General features: G+C 37.7%; 2 protein-coding genes across 2 annotated transcripts in view; one reads left to right on the forward strand and one right to left on the reverse strand.

Annotated features, from left to right (window-relative positions):
• RSPH14 (radial spoke head 14 homolog) overlaps positions 1-8,018 on the reverse strand; it is an 89,590-nt gene extending 81,572 nt beyond the window's left edge. Inside the window, exons 1-3 of the mRNA XM_068412937.1 lie at positions 7,820-8,018; positions 6,777-6,879; positions 6,464-6,582 (exon numbers count right to left, since the gene is read on the reverse strand). Coding sequence (XP_068269038.1) covers positions 6,464-6,582; positions 6,777-6,879; positions 7,820-8,018 — 421 coding nt within the window. The remainder of the gene's footprint in view (positions 1-6,463; positions 6,583-6,776; positions 6,880-7,819) is intronic.
• A 4,549-nt stretch (positions 8,019-12,567) lies between these two features.
• On the forward strand, positions 12,568-24,142 carry RAB36 (RAB36, member RAS oncogene family). The gene is made up of 10 exons (XM_068412868.1): positions 12,568-12,636; positions 13,822-13,910; positions 16,460-16,525; positions 17,477-17,578; positions 19,252-19,316; positions 19,914-19,965; positions 21,372-21,453; positions 23,096-23,186; positions 23,726-23,845; positions 24,078-24,142. Exons 1-10 carry the CDS (start codon positions 12,568-12,570, stop codon positions 24,140-24,142), a joined length of 801 nt encoding a protein of 266 aa, XP_068268969.1.
• The last annotated feature ends 3,173 nt before the right edge of the window (positions 24,143-27,315 follow it).

The following is a 27,315-nucleotide window of genomic DNA, read 5'->3' on the forward strand; positions in this document are numbered from 1 at the left end:
TGGTTAAGAATCCTTCTTTTGACCTGTTTGAGGATATCTAAATTCAAGCTAGGATTTTTCTAAGTGACCTGGAGGCTTAAGCTAATGATCAGCTGGGACTGCCAAGAGAACTACAATACTCTTGAAGGCAGTGGTTCAAGCAATAATAATTTTCAACCTTGCTAGAGAATGCAACCATAACCAAAAATATTCTCTGAGGCTCAAGTCATGGGTTAAGACTTCCAAAACTCTTCAGTCCAGACATAATCGATAACGGAGAAAAAACTGGCTAATTTGGAATGAGGTTTTTATCCCTGTACTGAAGACACAAGGCCCCTTTAAGGATGCCCTGTCAACTGTTACACCTGAGGGATAGAGGCAAAAGAGCCAATGAGGCTGCACCTTGAAGGTATAAAAGGTTTGTCACACCACATAGGGAGTATTTAGGTCTTACTTGTAGTGAGAAGATACTATTGCCTGCCTGTGATATTTGCAGTCAAGCTGCTTGACTTGGTGAGTTTACTAAAAGCTATATATGGTAATTTTCAGTACAGTCCATATAGCTAGCACAGGTTCCTCTAAGCATTGTTTACTGTTAAAGTGCTATCATTTACTTGAGAAATTGCACAGTATTTCTAGTCTAAATTGTTTTCTATAGTGTAATATCCTATTATTAGCCAGCTGAATCGTGAAAAAGGTATAAAATGAGTCAGGGCTTCCTTTTCCAATGAATGGACTATTAGATGGTATGCCTCCTTCACCTCTAGCTTTCATGGTACTGTGGCCATTTCAGACTAGTGGAAGAAGTGACAAGAAAACACTGGCCTTCATTAGAGCATAGCTTCAAGGTAAGAAAGCTGGGTAGGAAAACTAAAGACAAAAGTGTAGTCAATTACAAGGAGGGTAAGAGATATTTTCTATTAAAAAATAAATCTTTATTCAACTAAGAAGGTCCTTCCAACATAACTATTACAGGCAACCTACAGCAGCAGTGGAGAACCTGGGATATTTTAACAAAAGCCTAAGGATGTTTCTAAAGAAAAGGAGTCAATTACATTTCTCACTGAATGAAAGGCTATCTTGGGAAGGAGAAAAGAAATTGAAGCATTGCCATGTGTTACTACTTAGCTTAAGAAAAGCATAGGCATGGGGAGGAGTAAAGCAGTAAATCATTAAGTTTAAATAATCAATTCACATAATCATGTTCTCTGAATAGCAATTCCTTGCTATTAACTCTCTAAAAATTTAATTCCTACGATGTTTTTGATCGTAGTATTCTGGTTGTAACTCGTGGTTAGTCTGTTTTCTATCTGAAGAATTCAAGATTTTAAAATACATGGAAGTAAATTCTATTTTCTGATTCTATAAGAAAACTGAGGCATGAGGAAGTTAAAACTAAAAAGTCTGGGCCAAAGACAGGTGCTGAAATGAAATCCCTTGACTCTTAGTTGTCCACTTAGATAAATCATGCAATTAAATTTGTATCTACTTTCTCAGTTCTCAGGTTTATCAGTAATGCAGCACACTTCCACCTGAAAGAACAGCATCAATACAGCTGCAATTTCAGTTCACCTGGGCAACAATGACATTCACAGAAGAGATGTTCCATCTGCTGCAATAAGAATGCCATCTGTCCTTTTATCATTTGCACTCCATACAGGAAAACAAGTTTCAAAGGGATAAAGGTATACTTAAACGGTCCTTATCCACAGATCCGATTGTTTATGATTTTCCAAGGGTGGAACAGTGGGGACACTGAGGGTCAGTAAAGTAGGAGAAATATTATCTCTTGGACTCTTCCCAAATAGAGGTTCTGGCAAGCTTAAAAATCCATTGCCCCATCCAATCCACCTCAATCTTTGTCTAAAAGGATTAAGTACCCATAAAAGACAGGATAGATAATGGGTAAGAATTATCAAACTTTTCCAGTATTAACCCATACCCCAGTGAAAGATTTTCTTTTCCTAGAACTATTCTTGCAGTTGTTATTGCCCAGGTCATTTATCATTGCATAACAGCCTTTCACTGACGTTGTTAAGTATTGTGTGTCAACTAATTGTTTTCACAAAGAGTGAAAGTTTTGCTATTAGTTTTTCCAGTGTTCTTAATATTCTCCTGCTGCTGGTTCTTCTCCCTCTTCTGTCCTCTGTCGAATACATATACATATATATATATATATTTTTGTCTTTCTTCTGCCCATTAATTCTTGACACTAAGTTGTTGTTTCTTCTGGAAATGTTACTCCTCAGTGTTCTCCCAATCTTTGTGGATTTTTCCCACCTTTTGGTTTTTAATGATCCAACTGTTCCTGGAGGATACTGGTATACATCCTTAAATTTAGGAACCAAAAATAGTCTGCAAGTGGATTTGCTTAAAGTAACTACATTTTCCTAAATTACTCCTCTTTGGAGAAAGACCAGGTGGCCTGGCAGAAGCTAACTGGAGTCACTGACCACCTCCCAGTTAACAAAAACAACTACACATCATGCCAAATGCATGTACAGCTTATGTTCCTTTTTGTCTAGTGTGGCACATACTGCTTTATTCATCCTGTAAATTACCACAGCTCTAGAAAACATCAGAAGTCCAGCTGGGGAATGGTATAGTAGTTGCTGACTTCCTCCAGCTGATACAAGGTACAGCCTATCTCATTATCTGTGTGTGAGGTGTAGAAGTAAAGGCAGAGAGGAAGACAGACAGTTTCCTGGCTAGCTGAAGAAGGCTGAATTACCAGGCAGAGACTATTTCTGTATCTGTAATATGACAAATGAATTATGTCAGACCTTGTGACTCTTACTACCTATTGGAAAATATTTGCTGTTCTCCCTGATAATTCTCCAAATTGTCTCATAGCAAAGAAAACAGTTTTAGCACCTTTCTGTTTTTCTTGTAAGTAGCCATCTGTATGTGAGTCCATTGTACAGTAACACAATTCTGCTCAGGGAGTTATCTTCCAACCCTTAAATACAAGCATGTATATTTTTTTATATATATATGTTCTATTTTTATCTAAATAAAAAGAATACATGGCTCAGAAAACCACCTTTTTCCAAGGATCATTACTCAGAGATGCTTTCACAGACAACATGCCAGCTCAGCTTCTACAACACTGATCTTACAGACTGTACATGCCTGACAGGCTGAGGATCTCAGGTTCTTTCTGTTCCCCACCACCCCCAAAACTGTCAAAGGACATTGTATGAAAATCTGATCTGTAGAAAGCTATGCAAGACTAACTTAATCTAGTCAATGACTTCTATCCTGAACAACACTTGGAGGCTTTTAGTAGCACAAACATTGACAGAGGAAATGGTCAAAATTTGGCATCATTTCGTGGCTGAAGAAATAAAGCTTTGGAAGAGAATTTCACCTAGGAAGGTATGACTCAAGCAAGCTATAAAGAGACTGCTAGACACGTCATGCTCTCCGAGAGATTTGAATATAGGATCAGAAGATAAAGATTAAATTCTGCTTGCTTCACAGATGTAAACAGCTCCTCTACATTCATTTTTAATTTTTTACAAATAGACGAGAGGGGGGGAAAAATAGGGAAAAAGTTGGCCTACTCAGAGCCACATGGATAGCTTTTTTTAAAATTGCTTTTTTCCCCCTAGAACTTTTCTTCATCCTCCAGTGAATGTTTTCTGCTTATGTAGCTAAACTTCCAACCTATTTAGTAAATGCTTCGAGTTTTGGGAGATAGAACCTAAAAGCAGGCAGGTATTTACATGTATCATTAGTTGTAGTTTATGTCTGTAAGTCTCAAATTCATATCTAAAATGGTATGTACAGCAGCCACCAACCCCTGAGGCAGTTGCCCTGTTTAAAGTGAAACCTTCCCAGTCAACTTAAGCTGTGCATCATGCACACATCTGAAAACTCTGTCAGCAAAAGGAGACAAGTGGTAAGCTCCTGCATTAGCCTGCTAGAGATAAAGCCACAGCTGAAGGTTAGAGTTAATAATAAAGTTCAGTACAGCATGGACTGAACAGCAAGGCTTATTGCTGAATTACGCAGTTCCAAAAGGGCTAAGAAAAAGCCTTAGCCAGTATGGATGAATGGTAATGATCAATTGTGACCTGCAAAAATCTGACAACCTTTATTTACTTCTGTTGAGTTTTCTTCTCCTGTAAGTTTCTATTATGATCCACACATTCACAGCATGGTATCTACCTGTCCCAAAAGGTAAGGGAAAGAATTCTTTAAAGGCAGTCAGACAGGTCAAAATGCATTTAAGCTAAGTCCCTGGCTAGTGAAATTAAATTAACAGAAAACCTGGTTTTCTGTAGTGATGTTCACAAAGTTGCTTAGGACTTTAAAAAGGGTTGCATGCATGTAAAAATACATCTTTATATTTTTTAGCATTCATGTACATTCACTCAGCAAGGCTTTATGCATTCATTTAGTTCTTTTTTTAAGCACCAGTAATGTAACAGAATTCCTCAGACAAGATATTTTCCCATGAATTTAAATAGTACGGTGTCCTGGTTTCCCTGGGATAAAATCACAGTATCAATTTTCTGTTACATTTCTGTTTAGTTCGTTGCTCCATGGTATGCAGGTTTCCATGGTGATCAAGGCCATTAGCAGTTCTGAGTTAGCCAGGTGCTTAAGCTATGAGGAGTGAAAGCCAGGGCAGCTGACCCAGGCTGGCCCACAGGTGTATTCTATACCATAAATGTCACTTTCAGTATAAATTGGAAAGTTTGCTGGGGATGGCCCTGGTAGAGCTCCTTCCTCTCTTTGCTCTGCTCTTTTCTCTCTCCTCAATGGTTGCCATCCCTGGAGGGTCTCACCACCACTATATGGGCTAAGTATTACTTTGTGGTTTTTGTTCTAGCATTATTATTGATACTGGTTTTCTTATTTTATTAAATCTGTTTCCATTTCAGCCCACAAGTCTCCCTGCTTTTCCCAATTCCCTTTCTTGGCTGGGGAGGGGTCATTGGGTGATAAAATAACTGGTTATTGCTTAGCCCTGGATGTGGGCTAAATGGAAACATATGTCTTTTTAATGGATAATGTTTATCTACTGAAATTTTAATTCTAAAATTATGATTTTCATCAACTGGGAGAGTAAAGTTTAAAACTAATGTTCAGATTAGAAAACTATTGAAATTATAATCATAGAATCTGCAAATAGAAGTAACAAATCAGCATGAATTCACTTACTGTATAAAAGATTTAGAAAACTATAAATATACATAATATAAAGAAAACATGTAAAAGGTACAATGGCCTATTCTGGCAAGTCAAAGACAAATTCTCAGCATGGATTCCTCTATTTAGACTGAAGCATTTAAAAGTTAGATACCGGACTCTGATATAATCAACCCAGCTTCTGTTTATCTCATTGGAGATAAATGAACACCACCAGAGCAGAACTCATCTCATCCTAAACTAAGCACCTGTGGTACGTCAGACTTTTTGCCCCTGGAGGTACTCTATTTTCTCCTGCTATTCAGGGAGTGTAGATGACTAACTCAATTTCACATCTGAAGGTAGGTGTAATTTATCACATTTTAAACTTCATATATGCCAAGCCCATTTAACAATTTTACCTAAGGGCAAACAATATTTGAATAAAATAGCAGAAAAAGTAAACTTCATTGTTCCTTGCATCATCCACAGGTTTGCTTTTTTTTTAAATTCACCACCTGAAAGCAATGTCAAAGCATACATTTAAGAAACAGTGCCTATGAGCCTGAGGTCAAAGACACATTAATAGATAATCTGTGGAATACACAGTGCAATGGATGGTGCCTTTAGTTGCTCATTTGTCTTGTCCTACACCAGTGCTTTCCAGGAGCAGAGAAGGCATAAAACAAATTTCACAAAATTTGTACCTCCTAACACCAGGAAAACTTTCTACAAACCCTGTGTGCTGTGAAATTAGTGCACCATGATAAACAGCTGATCATTTTGAACAGAAGAGGACAAAGTGAATTTTTGATGCAAGATTCTGAAATACAAATTTAAGTGTGCAGTCCACACAAGCTGTATCTTGAGCAGATAGCCTTAACTCGCATAAGACCTACGAAAATTAACACATCTAGCAGGATCAGCCCCCCCAATACATAGACAGGAGTATTCACAGATGTATTATGTTAACATAGGGCATTTCACTTGTTATCTATGTAAAGCATTTTCTATATTTTGGCTTAGTGTTCTCACTATTGTTACACAATTTGTAAACTTTTAGATGTGCAAAAACGGTTCTAGAAAACATAGTTCTCTCCCCCGATAAAAAAGATGACAGCCATACCTTTTAAAGTCTTCTCATAGAACCCAAAGAATAAATTCTCTTATGAAAACTAATGAAAGAAAATTAAGATGAGCAAAAATAGTAGAGATACTGGTTTTAAATATGATTTTCAAGGAAAATGGAATAAAATAAATCTGGAAGATATTACATAGGTGAATTTACCCGATTCCCTATCTGCTTTGCCTATTTGAATACTTAACTACTGAAAAAAATCCCTACCTTCAGGTAATTTTGCCATCATTTCAAAAACCTGATGTGTGTTCTTCCGACAGATATCTACTGGATCATCCAAGAGCTCAGCGAGGGCAGAAATTACTCCATTTTGTATAATCCCTTGCCTACAAACAACATTGGAGGACAGATTTAACTAAGCATAATAAAACTCATATATATTTGCGAGATGCTTAATCTTAACTAAATACTCTTATTTACATTGCACCTATCTTGCCAAAACTTAGGAATTCTGTTATTTCTCACTGAAACGTCTTTATTGCTTCCCATACCATTCAGTAAACTCTGGAATTACACCTACCTGCCAACGCTATGCATAGCCATTATATAGAGGATTTGTGTTGTTTTTTGTCGGACAGTACTGTTGTGATGTAGCAGCAAAGTCTTCAGGGTATCCAAGAATCCTATGAGACACAATAATTTATTTTAACACTTCTTACCTTCAGCATTAATTTAAAATAACAATACTAATTTTTATCTCACTTTGAAGGGCAAATAATCAGAATTTTCATCTTGTCCTGACAGTGAAACTCTCATTGTCATGTCTCAACTAGGGAAGAAACTTACAAGTTTCAAGGCCTACTGCCAAAAATGCTGTGCTACAAAGAAGCTGCTGACTTCTGTATCAAGTTAAGTTCTAATCTTGCAAATATTTATGAAGTGACATAACTCTAAAAATAACTCAAGTCAGTGAAGCTATTGATGTTTTTAGAAAAGCATGTGTTTGCAGGATTGATGCCTACATTTTTTAAGCTTTCTTTAGGTGTAGCATAGGCTATGTAAAAACACACAGCTTTGCTTTTCACACATAGAAATAAATTTGGTGAACTGTTAATGATTATGTGTATACACACATAGCATTGACCAAAAAAAAAACCCCAAACAACAATCTCGCATTGCTTCAGCAGTTACTGTTAATCAAACAATAACTTAATAAATTTTGAATATGATTATTGGTATCTCTTATCAGGAAAAGAAAATAAGGAAGTAAATGGGCTAATTAAGCTTTTTTTTTTATTAGCCTATGTTTGGAATTAGCTAAAATTCAGAATAAACAAAAGAAAAAAGATTCTGCACTACTTCTGTATTTAAGGGTTGATAAAACCTATAGTGCGCTATTGATAAATCCTAAAGTGAGAATACTCTTAAAATAACTGTCATGCATACGCCATTATAACATTCTTTACCTTTTTAAGGCAGAACAAGTAGAGATTAAAAACAAAAAATCTTCATGGCCATTTTGTGTCACCAAAGATATTGCAAGGAAGAAAAGTAGCGCACAAAAGTAAACTGGGGTTTTTTTTCTCCCCACTGTGTCAAAGCTTATGACAACAGGTCACTTACCTATTTTTATTGCCTCATAGACTTTTTCTGGGTCATGGACCAGATCGCAGAGTGCCATCAATGCCCGCTGCTGAGTCAGCAGCTCAGGGGACTGTAACTCTTCATTCAGTTTAGGAAGGGCCCTCTTTCCAAATGCAATAGGAGCTTTTGTGGGATCTATATCAGGCGGGAGGTTGGCTGAGATACGAGCATGTGCCATCCCAAATTTTCCTGGGAAGAATTCTCCCTTATCCCTAAAAATACTCCAAAATGATGGTACCTGCTGACCGGACAGATAATGTACCAAAAAGACAACTACTGACTTTAAACAGCGCTCTCTGTCCCAGCAGAGCTATTTTAGCACACATTCATTGTTAGGAAGCTATGAAAGAAGGGGCTGGAATGGTTTATGGTCATCAGCACTAATGTCTGTTCATCAGCTGAATTGTCTTGTCCGGTTTAGTTCTCTACTGAACACTGTTAAAAAGCGAGAGAGAAAGCTTCAAAGCGCAAGGCGAGGGAGGGGATGCTTTTCAAAGGGTTAAAGTTGTCTCATGTCCCGAACCAGAGAAAGGGCTCAAAATAATATTAAAGCAAAAGCAAAGAAAGTGCCATTTTCTCACAAAAGCATTCTTTTAAAAGGGGTCTAGTCTAAACCCGCCCTCAGAATTCGTTAACGTTTGGAAGAACCGGTGACGGCTGCCCTCCCCCTTCCCTCAGCAGGGCAAACGGCTCAGCTCACAGAAACGTGCAGCCTCCGATATTGGAAACTGCTCCACAACAAAAAATACAGCTGCAAAGTTAAAGCAGCTGCTACTAAACAACTGCACTTCTCTTCATCAAACAAAAGAAACAGACTAAATAATCAGAGGCGCCCTGTCCCACCGCCACCCCGCGCCTCAGCCCGTCCCGGGGGGCCGCTCCACAGCTCCCGCCAGCTACGCCACAGCCTGTCGCGCCCGCGTGCGCTGGTTCCCTCAGCAACCAGCTCTTTGCGTACGCCGCGCTCCGTGAATAAAATCTACGCAGCCAAGCTTCCTGCTTCTGATCCTGCGTCACCAGCGTAAGTACCGCGCTTGACGGTGGATGCTGCGAGAGAGTAGCGTCAACGGCGTAGTTGGCGAATTGGAAGGCGGGGCCGCTGGTAGCGCGGGACGCGGAGCGCTGCTGTGGCGGGCCGCGCGCGGGGCGGCTGAGGCGCGGCGCCTCAGGGAGGGGAGCGTGAGGGGACACGGGGCAAGGCCGCCGTGGGCTGGCAGTGTGGAGGCTGTTTTGCCTCGCTTCTCTGCTAAAGCGTGAAGGGAGGTTTTCTCCTCGCGCCCTGTTTTTAAAGTATTTCAGCCGAACAAAACTGAAAAAAAATCAGATTGAACAAAATGGTGGTTGAGTTGATGGCAGAGACAGAGCAGGCAAGTGCCTTGAGGTACAAGTGTTGAAGCGCACTCAGCAGCTTTGAACTAGATTTTCTTTTCTAGTCTTCTCCAGAATGTCACTATAAACAGCTAGAATGCGTAGCAGGGGTTTCCATTATCATTAGGTAGTTTCATATAACTGTATTCAGGACTTAGCCATCTTTTTCGCTATGATTCTGCTAAAAAGTATAGTGATGTTCAGAGGATGTTACACAGGGAGAATGCATCATTGCGATGTTGCTAGCACAACTTAAGTGTGCTCTGGATTGTCAGATGTGATCCGGCATGAGGAAAAAAGCTGAACAGCTTGTGCTATAAAAGGTTGGTTCTCTGTGCAAATAGAAAAGTCATTGAGATGTTTTTCATTATGTTTGAGTAACAATTATAATAATCAAAAATTCTTAAACTGGATTTTACAAAGCCAAAGTCATTCAGATCAGCCAGATTAAAATAGATTTGGGTTTGTTGATCTTCAAAATCCATAAAAGAAAAATTACTACTTTAAAAAGTATTTTCCGGAAAAGATTCCTTTTTCTGCAATGTTTTAGAGCAGATTATTTAAAGTAGAGGTTATTTTCTTGAATTAGATTATACTTCCACTGACTGTGTATTTGTAAAATTTCGCCCTATTTCAATAGGAAGAATGTGAACTTTTCTCAGTGTAGAAGGGGCAGGAGAAGATCAGAGATTTGTCTTTTTCTTCAGTGTTAACTGTGCTCTCGTCCTTTTGGCATGAGTTGTTCTATCTTGTCTTTCACCATAGCTTGGAATACTGGTTTTGGTTAGTGGTCATGACGTTAACTTATTTTATGTACAGCTTCTGAATTCCTTCCTCAAATCCTTTGTCTATCCACAGAGTCTGCTGGTGATACTGTTCTTGCAACATTGATGTAAGGAGGGTTGTGATGCCATGGAGACACCGTATTCCCAGTCCTCCGTGGTGACTGAATGCCCTTCAGCTCTGTAAAGAACAGAAAATCTGGATCTCTACTCATCATTCTAAGTATTTTTAGCAACTTTGTATTTCTTAAATCATTGATCTTTTTCCTCTAATGGTGTAGCTAATTTGTTGATTTGGTAAATTGGGATATGTTTACGTGTGTGTGAGATTTAGATTAAATACACTAAATGTAAGTGAAGATGGTCTCTCAGTTTTAAAATGTTTCTGTTTGGTTGCCTTGGTCCCTCCTGTACTTTGCATTCACTGACATTGTTGATTTTTTTGTAGGTTAGGTTGTGAAAGAGCTCTAGGAGACAAGCCTATGTACACATGACATTTTTACATGCTTAGGATGTGTTGAACTAGAACTAGGGGAATATGGAGAAAGCAAGTTAGTGTTTGAAACTCTTATTAACTGGCAGGGTTTTCCTTTTTGTTTTCAGAACTATTATTTTAAGACCTTAACATTACCGTGAAATTATTCAAACTTGCCAAAAGGGCAGGAGCACACCATAAAAAGGGTCTAGATCTCTCTAGTTTTATACAGTCTCAAGTAGCATGATAAATAGAACTATGCATATAGTAATAAATAAATACTGTTATATTTCCTTCTTTGGTGAATAACCCATCAGCTGCAAATCTTAATTCTTTGGGGAGAAGTGGGTGTTTCAGTATGGTTGACATCACATGAGTGTCTGAAGTGATTTAAAAGCAATTCCTCACAGAAGAGAACAAAACATTAATTCTAAGTAGCGGACTACTTTTGTTGAGCATTATTCTTAGTGTGGGGTTGAAAAACACAACGGTAGCTTTTTTTGTTATATACTTACTCATTGTTTAAAATTACTTGTCCACATTGATTTGCCCTTTAACATTTTTTAGTCTGCTGCAGGAATGGGAGAGGCTTGTCTCCTGGATGTTACGACGTCCAAGCCTGTTTCAGCATTATCAAAGTATCACTATTAGAATTTGAGAGCTTTCTTTTGTCCTGAAATTTGGAAATTTAAATCCTAATGAAATAGATAGCAAAATCTTTTAGCATCCTAAATTACAGTGTAGCATACTAAATGCTGTCTAAACTAATGAGTTGATTAGCAATACTTAGGCAATACAGAAGAGCTGTGTGATTTCTTATTCCTTGTCTTTAGTGTTTCGTATGTTAGAAAGCAAGGTTACTAATGACTAGAAAGACATTTATATGATTCTGAATGTCGCATTGGTGGCATGCACATCCTGACTCTAAAGCTGAGAGGAAAGCAAGTTGAAATTCTGAAAAAAATCCCTCAGGAGTTTCTTTATAATTGCTACTAAGCTTAATATTAGCACTGTAACAGTTCCCCACTCCACTAGTTTGTTGTCTGCTGGGTTAATTCTGCTTTTTGTACCATATATGCAACTATATTTGAAGAAAATTGAACTATTTTCTTACACAGGATTAGGGGACCATTGGGTTTATTAAGGAGCAGTTTCTGATTAAAGGAATCTGGCCACTAAAACCAGTTTGTTCTTTTAAAACCAGGGCCCTGTGTGTAGGTACGTTACTCCAACTCCGCCCTCCCAATCTGTAAGCGGAGGGGAGGAAGGGAACTGTTGCAAGCCTGTTGCTATGGCCACGCAGCAGCAGGCTGAGCTGTCTGTGTGGCTGGGATCCTGCTGCATCAGCTGCTGCACGGTGAGTCCTTCCTTACACTTTGCTACATGATGAATGTTCTTATTAGAAACAGTCTTTTGAATGCCAGTAAAAAATTGGTACCCTGTTAAGGGTCCCCTCCCCCAACAACCCACGAGGTTTCATTGCATAACCAAATTGATATGTCTCAAGTGGGATATCTAAATGCATTTATGATTTTCATGTGAACATTATTCCTTCTCCAAGTCAGCCTATCTACTGATTTCATTCTTTCTGAGCTGATCTTGGATGAAAGTTTGATGCTGTGCCAAGAAATGTGGCAGCTTCATGTTTCCTCCTTTCTTCTGACCGAATGAAATCTGGTATCCCCTAACATTTGTTAATGTGCATTGTGCAGAGGCATTTCAAACAATAATGAGCAAGATTTTTAAATTAAACACTGCAAAATCCTTTGAGGGCTAAACTCCAAGCACTTATATTGAATTAAGTGAACAATTCTCTGCGCTCCCACGGAATTAGAGTTGGTGCCTTGTAGTTTCAGAAAGCCACTGTTTGCTACTACAGCTATGTGCACTGAAGTGGTCCCTTTTACATAAGAAACAGGTTTTCTTTAACGCAAATAAAGTCAAAGACCTGCCAGGTGTACTAAAAAGAAAAAAAGATGATGAGTCTGTAAGAACTGTTAATTTTTTTTTTTATCATATTTTCCCAGTATTGAGGCAATTCCTGAATACTATGTTTCTCTATACATATTTCCTGTCTGGTAGAATTTAATTGAATTTGGAGGATGAAGGCCAACCTAATGCACTTGGTTCCCCCAGTGACTAGGGACAGAATAATCTCCCGGTTTCCCAAGGTGAGCATTCTTTATCCCTCTGGTCACAGTATGTAGCACCTGGCACATTGAGCTATCTTTCCCTTGTGCTAATAGTATTTTAATTTAATGTACAGTTGCTGTCTTCTGCTAAAATTACAAATTGTTTAAGGATTTATTTAAAAGATGAATGTGGCCTCATGTTCCCATTCAATGCTGATATCTTTAATAATAATCCTAATTTCTTCTTTTAACCTTTACAGAAAGTGACTCTTGCCACAAAAGTGTTGTAATAAAAGTGTTAATTATAATACCTATCTTGTTATTTCAGCCAAACATTAATAATTACATGCTTAAAGAGTTCCTACACCAAGGGGAAATAAGAACCATATCTGATATTAAATATGCAAAAAGTCTAATTAGATCTATATGGAGGTTTTTGGTTGAAGAATTTGAGGCAATTTTAATTTTCTGTTTGTATAGGAACCTTACTCATACAGTAGATCAAATGTAGTAAGCACTGTAGAAACACAGACAGAAAAAATCCTTCATGTCCCCAAAGAGTTTTGCACCTGAAGTATAATAGAAGAGTTAAGTGCAGGGAAGGACAAGGAATTACCATTCTGTTTTTTCAGTTGTTCAAAAGATCCTTTTAAGGGTGTTAGCATTTTTTTCCATGCTTGATCTCAGGCACATATTTTACTTTTAATTTTATGAAAACACACACAGTTTTTTAAAGCAAATATAAGGTAAAATATGTTTTTATCATTTTTAAGTAATGCCTAATTAAAAACTAGTAATAAAAACAGTGCTTCACACATCTAAGAGATCTAAAAGCCTTCATAGTAATAATGACTTGCTGGTGGTATGCTCCCATCTGTGTTTGTCTTGTGTGTCTTAGATTACTGGGATAACTTAAGGTACTTGCTATGGTACAGAATGATGATCAAATGTATTTGACTGTGGAAGTTTACCTAGTGCTCGGATGCTGACACTCAGAGAGGTGGGAAAATGATGGTGCTGTCCGAAGGGGTTTTTACAAACATAAATGTGGGGAAGCCTTACTGCCCTGTAACCCAAGAGATCCCTTTTCTTATGCCAGGGTATTCCTGTGCTTGACAAACTCTTTGAATTAATCTTCTTATCTATTTTTCTCTTGCTGATTTGATTTCTTGCAAAGTAGACATCACACAGTTCATCCCAGTGGCTGTTCTCTCCTGTTTTCAGTGGTACACACCTGAGGCCTGTCTGGAGTTCAAAGAGCACTTCCATGCACAGGTCAGGACAGCTTGTCAGCAGAGCACTGGAACAGTTGGGTAAGTTTATAGTAAACCAAGTATGCAATGAAGAAAATATTGTAAGCTCTTTGTAGGCTGCTTCCTCCCTCATTCCTCATCTTCCTCACTCCAGCATGTTTCAAGGCAGCTAAGCCTGTGCACGTGGCAGTTTTCTGACCTGTTTGACAGTAAATGAATGAAGTGCCTTTTCTTCTCATAAGTGTCGTAGTATAAATAGTGTTGAAAAAATAGTGGAGTTGTTTATCAATAAATAGTTGTTTAGCAACTTTGAACTAAACTCTTAGTTCAAAAGATTAATTGACTGTTTTAAAATTAGTGTTGAATTTTGCACATGTGAGTCAGTATGGCAATGAAATTCTAGAGCACTTATAAGGAATAGGGCAGATCTAGCCTTGTGTTCTCTGTTGGTGTTCCAAATGAGCAGTTAATAAAGGCTTTGGGGAGGATATAAACATACAGCAGTTCTAAGTTGCTTGAAACACAGAAGAAGCTAGCTTTAGGCTTTTAGAAGTATACATGCTGAGAAGTTCTCTGAAATGTTTCCTTAAAACTGGAGCAAAATTCTGGTAAATGTATAGCATTGAAAAATCCAAATAAAATGTTTTATGCCCTAGTAATAAACTTTTAAGTTGTTTTTTTTTTCACATCATCTCTCAGAACTGTTACTTGTACTGATTTAATTCCTGAAGCAAGGCAAGAAAGCTAAGCTATGTTAGAAATCGTCATTACTCAGTTAAAATAAATAGCTGTATGTTTTAGTGATAAATGTTTCTGTGTTCCAGTGTGAAGAATCTTTCATAAAGTGGATTTTCTATGAATACAGACAATTAGTTCACTGTTCTTTCCAGTCTAGAGTTGTTGGTTTCCACAAGACTTCCCATGATATCCATCTTTAGCTGCAACTTTTTATTCATTTCACTAGGGAGTCTTGCTAAAAAAAACTGAAGCCGATCTATATCTCTCTGAGAGATAACTGTGAGTTTATTGCTTTTCGGAAGCGCAGTCACTGTCTTAGTTTCATGTAAATTTGTTACAAGTGTCCGGTCAATTTTCCTAGCAAGACGTGCTTTAGTGAATTGAGGCATTTTTCCTCTCCGTAACCAAGATCTATTTGGTTTTTTTTTTATTTATTTCCAGAGTAAACCAGCTCTCTAGTTCATTTATTCTGGTAACAGGGTATAGCTGAAAAGCTTTACATTTTGGCTTTGTGAATAAAATTAAACCACTTTCCTGTCACTGCTCTCTAGATATGATTATTATTAGGTCATTTTTTGGTGGGGCGGTGGTAGGAGGGACAGACAACTGAGTGTTTTGTACAGTAATCATAAAGCTTGACAGGAATAACCATTATCTTCCTTTTCCATTATCCCAAGCAATGCAATATTTCTTTGTCATTTGGAAAGGTAGTCTGAGAAATTCAGTAGCTAATGGCTGTATTTAAGACTCTCTTGATATTTCATCAATGTGTTAAATTGTCTAATCTAGGGAGTTTTTTTCCCCAATATGACTTGCTGGAGCTCACACCTCTAAACCATCACTTTTTTGCTTTTCCCTTAAGATCATTGATTTTATTCAGTGTTTTATCAGTAACAGTTAATCACCTAGAGACATGTCAGCATCTTAGGGGCCTGTGGCCACCCAGTTAGCATTGACTGGCACACAAAATGCCTTCTTTTTTCAGAAATATTAGTCATGCAGCTTACCGGTCAGGATTTGGACTATTTAGAATAGATAACTTGGAATCAGCATCACATGGAAGCCTGATATAACCAGAAATAGCATTCAATAGAAGATTAATTCCTTTGTTTAAAAAGCCATTCCTTGATGGAAGAAGAACTCTTAAGCCATTTTTGTAGCATGTGCACAGGATATGTGAATCCAAGTTTAGGTCAACCAATACACATTCACTCATCCACCTGTATCTCCTAAAAGCTACACTACATTTCAATTTTGAGAATGCAGGCTGAGTCACCTAAAGCCCATCTGGTGTATTCCTGGGAGGACCCAGAGCAAAGAGGATTATTTGTATGAAGCCAGCTTCAGATAAATATTATTCCAGATAGTCAGAAAATGTATTGGCTCTAACCACGTGGGGTTTTTTTTCCCAGAGACAAATTCTGCAGTGGGTTATTTTGTTATCAGCAATTTCTTGTCTATGCACTTAGAACTTGATTTGTACTATTAAAGTCAATGGAAACTTGTGATTCATTTTAATGAAAAGGCTGCAGATACTCGATGGTCTTATGTGCAAACTGCCAAATGTATATACTTGTAGTCAAAGCAATTTTTATAGAATAGAATTTATGTCCCACTGGATTATATTTAAGAAAAAAAAATGCAGAGTAGGAATTGGACTATTTCTGCTCCAGAGGGTTGGTTTTTTGTGACCTTCTTTTTCATTCTTACAATTTAAGACTCTGATGCTGCAGCACAGCGGCATTTAGGTAAACTGGAGTCAGATACATGTGCTCATCGTTTGCAATTTAAGGTTCTAAATCAGAATTTTTAGCGAGAGAATGTTGACACTGCTACTAAAAACATGTTATGTTTTCAAATATTTATAACAGGCTGAAAATATCCAAAGTGGTTGTGGTAGGAGACCTGTATGTTGGGAAAACCAGCCTCATCCACAGGTACGGTGTATCTCAGCAGATAGTTTGATTCTGCTCTTTCTAAAATAAATGTTATAATGTTTCCATTCCTGTCCATTCAGGGTAGTACTTCATGGTTCTGTTTTGAACCATGGTTTCATTATTAAATAAAAGACAAAACAAAGTCTACATAATGAGACAGGCTTGATATACCAAGACAGAAAGTCACGCTCCCGCACTTCAATCGCTATATGTTATATTCTGAACTATTTTTATCCAGTCAAATATACTACAGTGTTTCCTTAAGAAATCCAGTCTAAAGGCTAAACCATCAGAAGGTACAAAAAAAAAATCTTTCCAGTGTCTGAGTTCTTGGTTTCTTGTTTTCTCCTTACTTGTAAGGTTGTTCACTGAAACATTTTTAGGTCATCCATAGCTTCTAAAATAAGACAGATGAAATGCAGAATGCCTTAAAGAATAGTTAGTTGCTTCTTTACCAGATGTTAAAAAACAGCTCTTATGCTTTTTGTACCTCAGTCCAGTGAACAGATCACTGAATTTCTGCAGCTTATGATCACCCTGACAGCTTTTTGTCTATGTTTGCATTTTATTATTTCTGCCATGTTCTTAAGTAGATATGGTAAGTTTTTAATCTCATTATTTAATCATTTGGGTCATTATTTATGACCCAAAATATATTCCGTTGTTACTAAAACTATAAGATACTGTATCTTCCTTGACAGTCCAAAGAGATTTTATTCTGATTCTCATCTCATCGTGAGATCTAACTAGTTGTGTATGCTTTCTAGTTTGTTATCCAATATTTCTTTTTTTTTAATTTGTTTATTGGTGGTTTTATATATGCTCTTGCAATATATAGCCACTCCACAGTTAGTTAATTCTTTTCTTCATAATTTACCCTAGATAGTGTTAGTTTTGCAGTTATTTGTAGCTGGCTGTTACTAGTATTTCATCTCTTTTTTTTAATTACAGGTTTTGTAAAGATAATTTTGACCGAGACTACAAGGCGACCATTGGAGTGGACTTTGAAATTGAACGTTTTGAAATAATTGGAGTACCATACAGTCTCCAGATGTAAGTTGAAACAGCGTGGTTAAGTATTGCACAGAGTACAATCTCAGCAGAGCTTGAACTGCTGCAGACTCTAGTGGAATAAAGATTTAAAAAAAAAAAAAAAATTGCACAAAGAATAATGTCATCTGAAAAACAAATTCTGTACCTGGACCTGCAGTTGTAGTAAAAATTTGACTCTTTTGGTTTTCTCATCCCTAAAAAATATTATGTTTGTCAAAGAAAATTCATCTTGGATGTCGTGTGCCATTTCAGTGGGGTTCTGCCTTTTTTACTCGAATTCCTTGGAAGAGAAGTGTTGGCTTTTGCCACAGACTTTGTCCAGTTCTACTGTTGCACCATTATGACATTTGAGTTTAGTAGGCACAATGAGCACTGAACTTGGCTTTACTGGGACTTTTATTCGTGCAGCCATTGAAATTAATGGTAAGGTGTCCAGTGATGTCAGCATCTCTTAATCAGGGACTAATTGATTTTCCCAAATCATAGAAAGACTTGAGTGTTTTTATTAAAAAGTGAACCTAAAATCTTTGATTTTCACCTTTGTTTATCAGACTAGTGGGAATCGTGGCCTATCATCTGCTTTAGTTCTGCTGAAGGATGTCCTTTGGTATTTCCAGTGGCTGGCAATATTGTTCTGTAGAGGGCATTATTGAATCATCTATGGTGTAGTGTGACCTAGCGCAGAAGTAAGACACTTTGCATGAAGTATTTTAGTGCATGAATCTTAAAAACCTTTTCACTTAGGAACACTTTTTTTCTGAGATATCATTGATGTAAATAGATGGCTAGTGGGTTTTATTGAAAAATACTTAGAAATCCATTTCCCATTGATTCCAGTGCCATTGGGTTTTTGAAAATTCTGCGAGGCACTATTCTTTTGGAACTTGAGTCCCTCTAAAAATGTAGACTGAAGCATCAGTATTTTGTCAGCTGAGGCAGTAAGGTTCATGAGCTACTAACGTCAGGTTGCATTATCTGCAGAATCTTCCATGGCTGGGTAGAATATTTCCATATGGCAAGCACTAGTGCCCCCTCTTGCTGAGAGATTTCCATACAAGATAAATTTGCAAGTATCTGTGACTGTCAGTGCTAGGCTATAACAAAAACCCAAGCCTCTGTAGAGCTGGCAGTAGCTGAGAGGACTGCGTGTGATGTTCATCAATAAGAAGCACTTTCTTAATTTTCTTTAATGGTGTCATTAGTACCTGGTGGACTGAGCTGTAGGTCTCTAATTTTGTAGTCTATGGACAGATATCATATCTAGGGGTTGCAAGATTCTAATATGGGCTAATATATGATTTAGCTAGTATTAGCATAAAAAAAATTTCAAAATTAGAATGCCCTAGAAATACATGCAAATGACATAGATGAGGAAAAAGCGCTTTAAGAAAAGGGTATTACCATGCAGAATACAAATATTTGAATTGTGTCTCCAAAATGACCAGTAATTAAAAAAAAGGAAGATAAAAACAGAGTTCAAATGTCTTCATTAAATAATAGAGGTGTACTGTATTTCTGTCAGTAGTTAATGAATAACATGTTACAGATGGTAACACTTCTCTGGTATCACATTCTTCTCCAACTTGTACCCGTCTGCTGCTTCATTACCATGTTTACTCAGGTTACACTGGGTTTCATTAACCTGAAACTTCTTTTTTCCCCCCATTGCACAGATGGGACACAGCAGGTCAGGAAAAGTTCAAGTGCATTGCATCTGCTTACTACCGAGGAGCAGAGGGTGAGAACAATATTAATTTGATTCTGGCTGTGACGGGATATTGTACTTTATATGGAAACATATATGCATATGTGCCTCTTGGAAAGGTACCTGTAGACATAGTGTGGTGGAATGGATTGTCTGTTATTGGAGAGAAGAAGGGACTAAAAAGCTCATGAATTGATATGTTGTCACACCTGCAAGCTCTGAATGTTCTGATGACGCAGTGATAAAAATTGGCACTTGTGTCTAGGAGAGGAATTTGGGCTTGGGTAAGATTATTGCTGAAGTTCAAAGTGGATACTTCCGTCATTCCCTTTGGTAGGAGACAATTCCTGCAGGAATTAAAGTGGTCCCAAAATAAAAGGAATAATAGCACTATAGACTGCAGACTACAGGTAAAGACTAAATAAGATTGAAGACTGAGGACTTCAGTCTTACTGGGTCCTGGAGAAGGAAGAGGAACGAGAAAATTGGGAGTCTTCCATCTCCTGTGTGTTAAATCTGCTCGTGCACTTTATATGTAAACTTTCTTTCTGTTTAACAAGATAAGTTGGAGAGATTTCCGATGCACTTTCTAACTGAATTACTTTTTTCTGTTCTTGTCTTTTATTGCAGTTATAATAACAGTGTTTGATCTGGCTGATATCCAGACTTTGGTTCACACCAAGTAAGTTTTTGGCTCAGCCTTTAAAGCTTTTACAGCAGGTTTAATTGCCTTGGCTATTCTGTAGTTGCTGAGAACTTGCTGGATCCTGAGTGTATTTTCTATTGAGCTAAGAAATGGAGAATGAGAGTCACTTGTTTGCATTATGTAGGGTGGGACTTTTCTGAAGAAAATGCAGAGCATAAATTTGAACTATTTACCCTTGTCTTCCTTTATAATCAGTGGAGAGAAAGAGGCACTTCAGTAAGAGCTTGATCCTTCCAAAACTAGACATGCAGGAAGAGACGAAGTGCATCCCAAAAGCATCCTTCTTTTTCTCCATTTGCTATAAACAGAATAACAGCCTGGTGTTTGATGTAAATGGTGAAATAGATGAGGTGCATCTCATGCATGTCTCAAGAGCCTCTCATTTTCTAGGTCCCTGCTAGGCTGAAATTGTTTTGTTTCTCTAGTTTCTGTAATGATTCTGTTGGGAGATAGGCTGTCAAAAAGAGGAGAGAAAATTAAAAACTCAAAGTATATATAGATACAGCAAACTTACTGGTTCAGATACTTGCAATGGTTTGGATACAACAGCACTCTAATTGTTATGAGTAAAGTTGTTCTGCTTTTAGTGCAGGCGGCAAAACCCTACATGGATCTATGATCCACATTGGTGTCACCAGCTCAGAGCATATATATTTCTAACATACTGTTGTGACTGTGATGCAGGTACATGTTTCTTTACCACCTGTACTCTGTCTGATTTGCATATGCACTAGACTGTTTCCTTAGAGTACTGCTGTGGTACTTAGCTCACTTATATAGGACTTCGTAAAATAATATATATATATGTTAGTGTCTCTGCTTGGCTGAAAATAATTGAAGCCTGTGAACCTGATTCCCCCACCTCCACACACACGTTCCCTTCCCTCCTTGGCTTGTGTTGAATGACTCAAGAGGAATTTGATTGCCAGAGTATCAAAAATATAAAAGCTTGGGAGACAAGAATGATGCAGCCTTCATAGGGAGCTGTTTTATAATGCTGAATAGATTATTTCACTCTTTGTTCCTGTTTGTATCTAAACTGATATGTTGTTCATATTTTTTCCTCTGCTTCTTGTTTTCTTATTCCTTATTCGACCAAAACTTTGCCCCCTCCCTTATACTGATAAATACTCTCTCTGGGTGCTAAAATCACTGTTGAATTTGCACTTTACAGTAGGCATGTTTGAACTTTTCATTAGTGGAAGGCATGTATTGAAAGGAGTTGGAATAGCTCCTGGTCTCTTTCTGTCTAGAATAAAAGGCTTTTGATACTCTCACATGAGTTCATCCCCTCACTTTTCTTGTGACCTTATTATATGTCACTTTCTCCTATATTCCTCAGTCCCTCTGACTGATTCTCTCATTTCTTTTTTGTATTTCAGACAGTGGCTAGAAGATGCATTGAGGGAGAATGAGCCAGATTCCAGCTTCATCTTTCTGGTTGGAACAAAAAAAGATTCGGTGGTAAGTAAGTAAATTGAATGCAGATAAGGAAACCAGATTTCCCCTAGTTCGTCAAGTGGTTTCCCTTACAAGTTGTACACAATGTTGTTGAGACAAAAACCTTGAGGGAAAAACCTAAACAGAAAGAAAGAAGATCACAGGTAAATAGAACAGCACACTTGGAACCAATTTAAGAAGACACTTTCTGAAAAAATCAGTAGTTAGTGAAATATCCCTATTTCCAATCCTTGCATGACATTTTATAGGCACATACAAACAACTGAAAAGGCAGAGAAAAGTTGGGTGCACAAAAGAACAGAGTACATAATGATCTTGAAGCTGGTGGTTTGTGGTTTTTTTTAGGGACGATGTGTTCATTATTCAGGAACAGGGAAGAATTCTTACTTAATTGAATGTGACATCGTTTTCAGAACAACAGGCGATAGTGCACTCACCCTATACCATTCTGAGTCTTGTGTTTGTCTTTCTCTAGCTATCAATACTTAATTTTTAAAGATTTCAAAACAAACTTGCTGCTTCTGCTGGTTAATTTTTTTTTTTTTTATTCCTCTCCCCCCTCCAGCTGCCACGGTATCATTTATGCAGTTTGTTTCTTACCCTGCACTGAAAATAAGTCCCAGAAAGCTGCATGTCTGACAGTTTTTCTGATACTTTGTGTTGGTTATGCTGCGTTTTCTGAGTTGCAGTAAAAGCTAAATGTGCCAGACCTCTGAGAAGGCAAATCTGAAGTCTTGTCTAAGCTAGAATTCCTTACTGTAAGTTAATTTCTGTTTTTAGAATAAGATAACACTTTCAACTGAAAGGGAGGCAAGAGCAAAGCAAAGGATTGTGGGTTCTAGGTGTTACTTCAGTATGAAGCCAGTATCTTCCCAACTGGATTCACTCTACTTCTCGTCTTGATATCACATCATCCTCTCCAAATTTTTAGAATCCTTCTCAGTTGTGCAGGGGTTCCCCATTGTAAGACAATGCACAGAAAACTGTGCAAACAAACAAGACTGGTATAATCCATCACAAACGGACCAGAAATTGAAAGCAAATAGCAACATACTGATTTGGTGTTCACAGAGAACAAATGAAAGGGGGGAAAAGACCTGAAAATTAAGTGCAAGAAAGCAAAATCTATTGAAGACTATCTCTTTAGTCTTAAGAGATAACAAAGAGCAAACACAAAAAGGGGGGAAGGCCATTGTGTTACAACATAGTGAAAATAGATGGAGTAGGAAAAGCATCTGAGGCAGAGACAAGAAAGATTAAACCCAAAGAACCATTGTGATTAGTTGGTCCTGCAGCTCTTCTGCTGAAAATGATGGGGTGACAAGAATGTAAAGACCAGTAGCTGGACTGTTTTCTTTATAGCTCCCCACCACACTATGTAGTTAGATACAATGATCACCTTTGTCAACTGTTGTGTTGTTTCAATGCTGTGGGAGGTGTATGGAGACTTCCATTGTAAAAGCAGTGCTAAGTACTTGAATATTCTTGCAGTCATGTCTGATAGCACAAGTTCTAAGGGCAAGGCCAGAAAGGCCACTGTGAAAACTGGAAGCATCACAGTATAGGTGCTAGCAGTACCTCTATGTTATTACCAGCCCAGATGATACACTTCTTTTGTTGAAGTAATTCCATGTTATTTACTCAGTCAGATGCTGTGTGTGAAAGGACAGAGCTAGATGCCATCCGCTTTGCCAATGAGATGCAGGCAGAATATTGGTCGGTTTCAGCCAAAACAGGTAAGTTACTGCAAAGGATGTAAAAATAGCGTAGCCACAAAGGTGGGAGGAAGTTAAAGTTCCTTATCCCCCCGATTCCCATGCAGATTTTTTTGTTGTTCTTGTATTTTGTTGTTATTAGCAACTTCAGGTTTATTAATGGTTGATTTTAATTTGAGCATTTGTCTGTGTGCTTGCACTGTCATGTTTACAGAAAGGAGTACTTGAGCTGCTGTGCAATGTCTAAGCATGTTTAATTCATAGGTAGTTACATAAATACACATGTGCACTGCTACTCAACATTAGCAATGAGAAAAGATTATACCACAAACTGAATTCTCTCTGTTGCTGACTAAAAATAAAGGTACAGTACAGTACTGTATTCCAGAGTAAGAAAATGAGAAATTCTCTCTGCAGTGATCAGAATGGAGGACAGATTATTGGAGAGTCCTGTTCTGTCCCAGTATTGAGCAGTGATCTGTTCACAGATGTGCTTGTTATGCTTGATAACGTGTTGATGTGCAGTTGTAAACCCACATAATTTCTGTCCTTTTTCCTAGGGGAAAATGTCAAAGAGCTCTTTTCCCGAGTTGCTGCCTTGGCCTTTGAACAGTCCATGATAAAGGAGCTGGAGAAAACTGCTGGGCACATGGTCCAAATTGGGACAGGAAACCTCATCAGTATGTTAAGTTTTGCTTTTTGTGTGTATTCTCCTTGTTTACAGTCTGAAGGACAGAGGAGGTTTCTCAAGCATTAAAGCCTGTTTCAAACACCTGCAAGCATATTCATGTCATTGTCTACCTGAGTTCTAGCATATCGGAGTGACTGGGGCTGCATTCAGTTTTTTTTACCCTTAGTACTGGATGGTATAATTTCTTGTGAATTGATTTTATAACTTTTTTGTTTCTGCAGAACTGGAAAAGAACACGATGGAAATCCCAGAAGGCAACACTCAAGTCAGCCTGAGTTGCTGCTAACTGTCAACTGTTTCTGCAAGCGCCATGCTTCTCTGTAGTCCAGGCTAGAGCACCTGCAACAATGAAAGCTCTCAAACTAGAAATAGAAGGTTTTATTTTTGGAAGTGAGGGAGGGGAAATTTATCCAGTTTCTTTCTGAGAGTTCCCTTGCTGCTGCAGGCTCACTTGTGCTGGATGGTACAATTGTTACATAAACCTTTCTCTGTGTAGTGGAAACTTAACATCCTTGTCTTAATGCAAGAAGACATTGCCAGTGCCATGTGCTCACCTGTCTGCCAGAAACACTTACAGTCAAGTTATGTAGTTTTAGTGTGTTGTTCTTTGATAATTCTCTAGAGGTCTTAGATAGTGAAGTTACATTCACATGGGAGCAGAAAACAAATGGCAGTTCAGAAAAAAGGGTGCTATCCATATGTTTTTGCCTTTTAAGATCATAGTATAAAATAACTCTGACTTGCTTTTATGCATTCCAAATATTTTAAAACTGTTTCAAAAGAAATCTTTTTAAATAACAGGTATGGAAGTACTCAAATGCAGACTGCATAATTTTCACTGAGTTTTCTACATCCAGGAAAAATCTGTATTTTCATTTTCCACCTGAGAATCAGAGCCCAGTATTTAAATATTTCCAAGCCTAGGAGAAGTCCAGGTAGGAACTTTGTTGTTTTATCCCAGCAGTCTAGTATTTTGAAAATGTTATCAGAATGCTATTCTTTTCCACTCTGTTGAATAAGTAAGAATGGTCATATAGGTGCATGGCACAGAAAAATTAGATTTCATGTATTCCGTCTTCCAAAGACGATGCAGAATCCTTCTCTGGATTGATCTTCATGAATATTGTCTACACTTTGTTGCTAAGAGTAATGAAGTTTTCATTTTTATTCTAACTGGGGTTTTTTGTTTGTTGTAATGTAACATGGTTCTGGAACCATACGCAGTGTCAGTCATGAACTTGTTCGTCCCTGTCTGTGGTTGGAACTCTGAGCTGGTAAGGTTAGATTCAATACTGCTGCTAAACTCTTAGTCACTCTATCTGCTTTTACAGGACAAGATAATTTGATTACTAGATGCTGGGAGCAATTTGCTCCACTGCTTAATAGAAGCAGTAATAGTAGATAAATAGTTTTGCCATTTTGTGAAAAGACTTGCAAGTGTGTGTGGGTTTAGAGGGATGGGAAAAGATGGAGTTCTCCGAAGCCGACACATGCTAGTGAAGCCCTGAGGTACTTGCCGTACGAAGATGTCATTACGGAATGTTTATGGTAGAACCTGCTCTCTGGATGTCTTGGTGTGCTGTCTGGATCAAAAAACTATTGCCCCAGTTTTGCCTTTTCAAATACCCTTTGGCATAACCCTGTGCAATTAGTTCTTTAGAAATCACAATCATTGGTTAATGGGGAGAGATTAGCTCTGGGTAACACTGAACTTCATCGAAGCAAACCAGCTTCACAATGCTCTTTTGCTCTTTGGGCAATAGTGACTGATGGCAAAAGATATTCCTGTTTTAAAAGTCATTCCTGCTGATAAATGACATAGCCAGAAATTTGAATGACAAGTAATGTTGCCAGAAATTACTATAATAAATATTTGGTCAGTATTTGTGAAATTGTATTAGTATGATTGATTATGATAATTAGGTTTAAACTACAAAAGTACAAAAGAAGTGAAAGGGAAATACACTTATTTTATTTCCCTCTAATTTTCCCAGTATCTCGCTGAATTTTAATATTCAGTTCTGAGTATCTAGTTAGTGATATTTCTCTAAAGATAGATGCTATAAATCTTTTGCTTGCACTAAACCATACAAATTTATGGTCCTTCAAAGCAGGACAACAGAAAGACTGCTTCTCTAGAAATCTATCAGCAGCTTCTAACTCCATACTTCTAAAATTCAAATCCAGCATTACATGCTATGCTAGCATTAAAAAAAAAAAAAAAGTGGAACATCTTCTGTGATGCTCTAAATTTCGTACTGCAACTATTTTAAATGGAGAGAGAGAAGAAAACCTATGGACAGTTACAAGTTACAGTTTCTTAATGTATTCATTCAATCATTACAGAAACAACAGTATCTGGAAAACATGATAACAGGACCTTTCAGATTTGAGCTGCTGAGAAAATAAAGACATTTGTTAATAAATCTATGCATCAAACTGAAAATATTCTAGATTCTCTGCCATTTTCCCCCTGAAATTGTTTGATAAAAAATAGGAAAAAGTGGAGAAAAGATGACTTAAACATCCTTTTTATTACTTTTATTTTCTTATGACATAAGTTAGAACAGCTTCATAGAATATGATGACTAGAGATCTAGGAACTCTGTGTCTTTTTTTATCGGACAATCTTCACTTTGGCAGTTGTGCTGATTCTGTTGGCAAAGACACAAATGTAGCATTTGGTGGAGAAAATGAATATGTGTGGGTATGTAAGGAGTTCTTTATCTAATGTGTAATATTTTGACCTTATGATGTTCTATGTATTTGTTCATCTCCCAAATCTGTTCCACAAGGATGACGAATGTACACTCCACTTGTACCACGTGCTGCACTGAGTGGGCAGCATAACCATGGTCTTCATGTTTACCAAGTCTCAATGAGAGTAGAAAAGATGGTTCACTCTACTGCAGCAAATCACGTTGTGTAGGTTAGGTGCTAGGTTTCAGTGCAGACATGTTAATGTTTACAGCTACAACATGACTCAGTAACAAATCTAAGGAAAGATCAGGATTACAGTTTGGGTTCCCCCCCCGCCCCCCCCCCCCCCCCCCCCCCCCAAAAAATGTATCTATCTCCTAAGTGTTTCTTTCATTGCTAAGCTCAATTATTGTACAAAGTCACAGAGGTGCAATCTCTTCAGCAATTAAATCACATTGCTTGGAAAATCAGCTGGGACAGTTTTTTCTAGTGATTCGGTACATTGCTTGATGTCATTACTGGTTTGTATCTTCTGGAGCTCCAAAAACTTCACGTACAAATACAATACTTTTGTCAGTCATTAACTGCCACTTGACGATGGTCTGACTCAACCTATTCTATGATGGATGCTTTGAGACTGGGTTTTTTTTTGGTTGGTGGGGGTTTTTTGTTTTTCTTTTTTCGTTTGTTTGTTTGGTTTTGGGAGGTGTTTTTTAGCCCCACTGAGACTTCCCCTGCAAAGTACTCGGTATTGATCAT

The sequence above is a fragment of the Nyctibius grandis genome, chromosome 14 (genome assembly GCF_013368605.1).
Source record: "Nyctibius grandis isolate bNycGra1 chromosome 14, bNycGra1.pri, whole genome shotgun sequence".
Lineage (NCBI taxonomy): Eukaryota > Metazoa > Chordata > Aves > Nyctibiiformes > Nyctibiidae > Nyctibius > Nyctibius grandis.